The sequence below is a fragment of the Pyxicephalus adspersus genome, chromosome 11, assembly GCF_032062135.1.
Source record: "Pyxicephalus adspersus chromosome 11, UCB_Pads_2.0, whole genome shotgun sequence".
Taxonomy (NCBI): domain Eukaryota; kingdom Metazoa; phylum Chordata; class Amphibia; order Anura; family Pyxicephalidae; genus Pyxicephalus; species Pyxicephalus adspersus.
The window spans coordinates 7,314,613-7,322,107 of record NC_092868.1 but is presented as its reverse complement, the minus strand read 5'-3'; the positions used below and the strand labels follow the sequence as shown (position 1 = coordinate 7,322,107).

Here is a 7,495-nt window from a genome sequence, read left to right as displayed (position 1 = left end):
CATGAAGTCCTAGAGATTTTATTAGCATTTATTTAGCAAATCTACTATTTGATACACTGAATACATGTTTTAGCTTTCAGCATTTCCAAAGCAAAGCTTATGACATTGTATACGTGCGTCAATGTTTTAACACAGACACAGGCTTGGCTTGCAGTTTTGCAGTTGCGTTGACTAAGCATTAATCTTTATTCGTTTGAAACTGGGATTGCAGGGGTACACGTCATCTCAACCTTCCTTAGTTCCTTTGTTCCAGGTATAGCTGCAAATCCTAGTTTACAACCACCTTCTGTTATGCAGCCTTTCATTGAGAATGATAGGTTGCTAGTATCTGCAAATCAAAGAATGTCTTTAACAAAACAATACTCCCTAGATTGAGAGTAAACAAGTAGAAGTAAATTATTTATTTAGTTATTAAGTTAATTATTGCCAGTAAACGTTGCTAGTTCAGAATTTTACTTTTCTCTAAAAAAACTCCAAAATATAACAGGGAATTCAAATCTAAAGAAAATAACAATCTTGGCAATGTTGACTTAACATACACAATGTTGTTATTCAATATATATACAATTGTGTATGCAAACCCCAACAATGATTTTTTTATATGCCATTTAAAATATATTACAGCATTTTATATAACTACTTAAAAAAATAGCATGGAAAAAATACTTCCTGATCCAACCAAAATCCAGTAAGCTCCTGACTTGTAAGTGAGCTGACAATGTTGCAATGAAATTGCTTTCAACCTTGTTTACCTTCTCTCTCTCGGCAGAACACTCTCTCACCTCCCTCTCCCTCGTGTTATTGAGAAGAAATTAGTGCAGGCACAGTGAGCCTGATTTATCAAAGCTATCCAAAACTGGAAAAGATAGACTATCATGGGTGAAAAGAAAGGAGGGATAGCTGCTGAGCCCCTCAAGGGACTTTGGTTTGGAGTCAGTCCTTTGGTTGTGTAACTGGGGGTGTTGTTAGGATTATAAAAACATAAAGTATATAATTCCACAAACCAAGTAGTGCTTGTTTATTTGTTATCTATGCCAGGCCCCAGCAAGCAACGATTGCTATAGAATGATCAAGAAGAAAAAAAGGTCTTTTAGGATTTTATAGGATATCAGGCATTCAATTCATCCTTCTCATCTAACTAACATTGGCACGCACATAGGCTTGCATATTTAGCCTATTTGTTTAAACAGTGATGTTTATAAAGCTTTACCACCTATGGTGTCATCCCTTAGTATACATGCCTATACTTATTTTTTCCATCTCCTATTACTTTGGTGCTCCTAAATCTCCTGCAGAAAAAAAGCATTTTATTATACCAAAAAAATGAGTCATGTTCATATTGGTACCTCCAAGAACATTTTGCTGTGCATTCCTTTAGTTGTTTAACCCCAAGAATGATGACATCAGTATAAAGGTTGCATTGGAAGCACACAATGTTTTCCATATAACAACTCTGGACCTTTGGGTTTTGCTGATGCTGCATGTACATAGCATTTTTTTTTGTTTTATTTTACTAAATAGGATTGAATGTTTTAGATTTTCTTTGGATTTAAATAGGCCCATGAACCTAAATAGGGAGATATCGAGCGTTACTCATTAGTTGGCAACTATCCATCGATTTAACCTACTTGCAGGTCTGCATGAACTCGTTGCACATGGGGAACAAACATGTAGCATACCACAAATTCAAGCATCAGATCATCCAAGCCTAAGTGTGGTTGCTCCCAGTATACTTATCCCAATTCTATTATTACCAATGGCCGGTACTCCGAGTATGCACTGCTCAGTCTCAGTGCTCCCAGTATACACTGCTCATTCCCAATGCATTTAGTATACAATGACTAATGACAGAGAGTCATCTTAGGATGACCATACACAAACCAGAAGAACAACAATGTATGACAAAAGTCACTGCTCACCCATACTTTCAACCTGGAAGTCTGCCCTTTGGAATCTTTAAGCTCTGTCTCCCTTTTGCCATTCTACTCCATCCTCTTTGCTCCCCTCTCTTCTTTTCATGCAGAGTATTGGGCTAAGACACATTTGCTGATGCACCCAATTACCCATGCCATAGTCTAACTCAAGGGAACATGGCCTACAACAGGGGCTAAAGGTGCCAAAGGCCAACACTAATATATTACAATAGTCATTATGCTTAGAAGTTAAGTGCTTAGAAGTTATAAATTATGCTTATGAATATGCTTATAAGTTATAAATAAAAATAGATACATACCGGCCAGTGTCACATCTCCCCTGTATACCACACACTCTTTTTCATTCCCGCCGCACTTCACCATTTTACCTTCATTATCACAGCCATCTGTAGTTCCATTCACATAGCAGGTTGGGCACATAAAGTCGTTTGGTGGCAATGGATCAGGACAGGTTTCTAAAAAAAAAAAAGATGGAAAAATAATCTATCTATCTATTTATCTTTTTTCTTTATCTATTTGTCTTTGCTCCTGTACACAGTGGATTAAGATGGATAGGGTCCCGTACAGTAAATCATCTTGACTGGCTTTTGAGCAATTGACTTGCATCAGTTTGCTGATCAGTTTGCTTTGTAAGTTTGCCTTGCTTGCTTAGAATCCTTGCTACTGAAAAAACTTTATTTTACAGCCAGCATGAAGTGGAAGCATTGCTGCATGATTTTTTTGGATGTTCATGCCCAGCAATATCTAAAGACCTAAACTGGAACTACTTGCAAATGCTTAAAAATTCTTTTGCAGATGGGGGTCTGGTTTTGCCAAAGGGAATGAAGCTACAGAGTTTTTTTCCTTATATGATAAACTTTATTCTATGAAATGGAAAGAAGGGTACAGATGCTTACTTCTGCCATTTCTTACCCACGCAGGAGGCAAACCTATGATAAGGTCTTGTTTTATACTTAGCGGCGATCCCAGGCTAATAAATTATTTTATTTTGTTTTAACAGCTTCAAAAAGCTTTCAATGGCCTGAAAATGCTTACAAATTCCACTACAGGCATTTCAACTTTAAATACAAATGCCAGTTTGCTTTAGTAGTTTTCTAGGTCACCAAATTCAAACTACTGACATGCCAAATTCATTATTATTAATATTTTCAAAGACAAAGACATGTACACTTACTGCTAAAGTCTAGATCAGAATTACTGAAGTCTCCTTCTGCACAAACTGCACTAACTCTGAGAAAGAAACCGTTGTCCGTTGACGCAGAGAAGCAATTATCACATATTTCGGGAGCTGCACATGTTTTTTTCACTGTGTAATAAGTCTTCTTATCTGGAATCAAATACAAATTGTTAAAACATTTTACAAATATGCCTTAAAGAAAATCACAAATTTAGGACATTTATATGTAGAATGTTTGCTAAGATCGTTACTTATCACCCTAAGGACTAGACACCAATGTGCTGCAGTAACAATGCTGACAGCCACACCTCCAGCAACATTTTTTCATCCCACTGTAGTGCAGGTAGGCATAGCCTGCAAGAGAGTGGCAATGCTGTTCTGAATTCAGGAGCGGTGCAGAATCATTGCCACACCATTAGAGGAAGCTGTACAGGCAAGTAAATTACAGAATCTAGAAAGAACATTATTAAAAGAATGTGGGTGTAAGTCAAATACTGTATCATATATTTTTAGCAAAAGGCCATTGTTCTATTTTCAAGTCCTAGGTTCAGCAAGGAGATTTGAGTTTGTTGTACACATAGGTGTGCCAAAAGTAAGTGCTAATGTAGCCTAAAGTATAATGCCCTTTTTTTTACTATTTTGGATAGAGTAGGGTTTGGGTAAAACCAATAAACTTTCTAGTTGTTGTGGTCAAACAATTATGGGATAGTAAAATTCCCCAAACTGATCCTCAAAAACCTAGATGCTCTATCCAAAACTGCAATAAAATGGAAAATTGGCTTTAGATGTGCTCTTTAGCACCTATTGGCTTTAGATGTGACTTGAGATAGATGCAGCTTATCCCCTTCCCAGTAAGAGATAGATATAAAGTAGGGTAGATTGGTAGTGGATAGAGTACAAGAACACAAAGCTGACTTACTGACGCTGCAGTATTCTGATACTGTCATACACTGAGATTCTTTACAATAAATCGGACTTGTTTTACAGCATTTCGTTGTGCCAAGGCTCCAACAACTTTCGCATGTAGTGGCGAGCCCTGAAACCCAAAAAATAAACCGTAAAGTTATTGATGTGAAATCACAGTACTTTTTTTCATCCAGGGCAAAGCAACATGTCCCTCTAACTGCTTCTCTCTAGTTTTATGTACTCACCCCTTCTGATCCCCATCGCCACTGCTTTACTTTGGTATTTGTTGATGAGTTGTGCATAAAAAGCAAATCATTTTTGTTACACATTATTAAAAATGTTTTTGTCTTCTTCTCCTTTAGTACAATAAATTTCCATATACCACACACTTTTGTAATACAATCTTGCCTGCTATAGAACTTACACGGTAGGTGAGGCTTTGAAGGGGTTTGCATTCTACCTAAAACAGGTTGTGTGTAGAGTTTGGGCGTTTTTTCAATACTTACATACCTCAAAATATGGAACAATAAAAAGAATGTGGTATATTTTATCCTTAAATGTGTTGGCTAATTAATGGGCCTGATTTATTAAAGCTCTCTCAGGCCAAAGAAGATACACTTTCATCATGTGTCACATTGGGTTGTGTATCCTAAAATACAAAAAGGCAACTTAAAAAAGGAAACCCAATGTTGTACAATGGGTTCCCCTAAATACTAACATCCCCAGTGTCAAATACTACCTTTCATTTGTGTGGTTGTGCAAAAATTGTGCCATCTACGCAGTTTAAAATTGGTAAATTACCCTCTTTGGTAATGCTCAGTTCCCCATGCCCTTTTTGATAATAGCGGGGCTGATTTATTAAAGCTGGGAGATACAACAAACCTGCAATGGATCTGGTCCAGGATTCAAAATATTTGCTAGCAAATAGAAAATGACTTTTAAGTATTCCATTCCATCACCCAACTTCACTGATAGAAGTGTATCCTCTCCAGCCTTGGAAAGCTTTAATAAATCAGGCCCAATGATCCTGCTAGTAACACACTTATAACAGGTTGACATTACCTACTCATTGTTCATAAAACACAGCCCTGTCGCCCTGGGATGCTCACTTTTTATTTGGAGTACAATTGCAACTAAGGCATTTATCAAAAGATGTTCCAAACTGTCCTAAAATATCATACTGCTAGTTAGTTGAGGTCTTAAATTGTAAGCTTTGGTGCCAAATTGCAGTCAATAAGTAATAAAATACTATTATGCATCATAAGTATGTCTTACCTGCAGTTACCAAACCACTCAAGATCAAAAAGACAAAGATTTTCATGGTTACAGAAGGTACAGCTCAGGTTTAAAGGCCTGGAAAGGTCCTGTCACTTGTCTGAGATGAGCTTTGAATGATGAATGATGTTGGAAGAGAAGATATTTATACAGTTTTGAGAACTATGTTGTGCCAAGATACAAACAGTTCCTCTTTGACAAACTTATTTCAAAGAACTGCATTTTATTGCCTTGTTTGCTCAATAATCTGAAATGTTTGGGCACCTGTGCAAAGATTTGGCTGCTCAATAATACTTAGTTTTCATAGAATAAATTTAAAGGTAAATTAGAGTGACTATGGGTAGTCAAAATCGTTGTTTTCTTTTTTTTCTTTTTTATGGTAAAACCTTTTAAAGTGGCCAACCTGTTAAGTTCCTTGCAAAGGCCCTGATTGAGATATTATGGCTAAAATGATCTCCGTTGCAACATCAGTGACTCATTTCATTACTTTTATGTTTTATAGGTCTTTATTATTACACAGAATTACACAGTAATTTTGTGAAGTAATACTATGCTATGTACCCTTGAACTCATTATCCAAAACAAAAAAGGGGTTGAAATGGGGTCCCTCTTTTTAAAGGGGTTTCCAGAATCTAAATAAGCCCTCTCAAAGTATTTGAATCTATCTGAAGGGGGCATTTTCCAACAAGATTTGGACCCCCCCGTTGTTGGGAAAAGGCAGGGGCCTGGTATGGCCAGCAGGGTGAGCTACAAGTTTACTACCCTCTCCTTTTCTAGCCTGCCAGGTATAATGTCTGTACTTGAACATTAGAGATTTATAGAAAATTATACGATTTTTGAGGGGATGTCCTCACAAGTAGATTTCTGTAGTCAAATCTGACATGATCAATTCTTAACCCTCATCTTTAAAGTTAACCTGATTATCAGCAACCCTTGAAAGGTATTATAGGTGCCTTAGAAAACACTCAGAGGCTCTGGTTTGATAGTAGAATCTCTAGCTGCAGAATTCCCATGCTCATAAATAAAAAAAATATATATATTGTAGTCCGGTGGTCCACAAGCAAATGTTGATGGTCCGCGACTCGACCCCGCTGATCATATCCCCCTATCACAAGCTCAAACCTGCTTGCTAAACATCCTGGGGGCACAGTATCACTTTTGTTGCGTCCACAGCCCTGCGCTACTGTCCCCCCAGGATGTTTAGCAAGCAGGTCTGAGCCTGTGATGGGAGAGTGGGTTCTGGCACCATGATGTCACTCTAGGGGAAGTTTCTTCCCGTTTGAGTGACACAGAGCTCCCCGCACATGCGCGGTCTGGATTCTGTGGATGAAGGTTGGCAACCAGTGGACTAGGTTGGTGACCACTGGGGTTTTCACCCAAGATTTCCCCAACTGTTATCCAATATGTACAAGTGACAACTTGTATTATCATCTTTGTATTATCATCTTCAGACACCATCTTTTGCACAATTAGCCCTAGGGGTAATTAAGTTTTGGGACGGTGCCACTAGATTCTCCAAACGGAGTGTGAGGTGAAGCGTGCAACAGAGATTGAGAGCTGAGGTCTGACCTGTACTGACACGAGATGGGGGTGTAAAATGTCCTACTTCCAGCCCTGATTAAAGTGAGAAGAAACCTCCCGGATAGGGATACTGTCACTAGTGAAATCCCATTCCTGGTATATTCAAAATAAATAGAATATTTATATTTGTTGAAGGAGCTATAATTGTATAGTAATGGAGTCACTAGGAAATTGGTAATATATGATATTTACTCTTATCGGGTGTTGCCATACCCGAACAGTAACATAAACAAAGGGGGCTGTTTACTCTACTTCGTTTATTTAAATTTGCTGTTAGATTTTAAAGGACTGCCATCTAAAAAAATAAAATCTGATAAAATAATGATACTTCACATAGCACACTTCAATGAATATGCTGAATTTACTAGAACATGACAAGAGTTAGTAAATGACTTATTGGTGTTTGTGTGCCACTACTGGCCACCATGCAGCCCAAGTCACAGCCACATCAAGTCAGCTCCACATAATTACACCATCATTCATAGTATATTAGTTTACCTTGTAGGGGTTTCCCCTAAAGACCTAACAAGTCCATCAATCAGAGGTTACTGAGTTATATAGCACTTTAGTGACCAGAGGAATCATATTATGCTGCTGGCTTTAAAAGTAACGACTTTGTTTT

At 37.7% G+C, this 7,495-nt stretch overlaps 1 protein-coding gene across 1 annotated transcript in view; it reads right to left on the bottom strand.

Moving 5' to 3' along the window:
* Positions 1-1,266: 1,266 nt before the first annotated feature.
* The window catches only part of LOC140341219 (uncharacterized), a 29,047-nt gene continuing 22,818 nt past the window's right edge, over positions 1,267-7,495 (bottom strand). The window contains exons 5-8 of the mRNA XM_072426784.1: positions 4,031-4,147; positions 3,109-3,261; positions 2,234-2,389; positions 1,267-1,289 (exon numbers count right to left, since the gene is read on the bottom strand). Coding sequence (XP_072282885.1) covers positions 1,267-1,289; positions 2,234-2,389; positions 3,109-3,261; positions 4,031-4,147 — 449 coding nt within the window. The remainder of the gene's footprint in view (positions 1,290-2,233; positions 2,390-3,108; positions 3,262-4,030; positions 4,148-7,495) is intronic.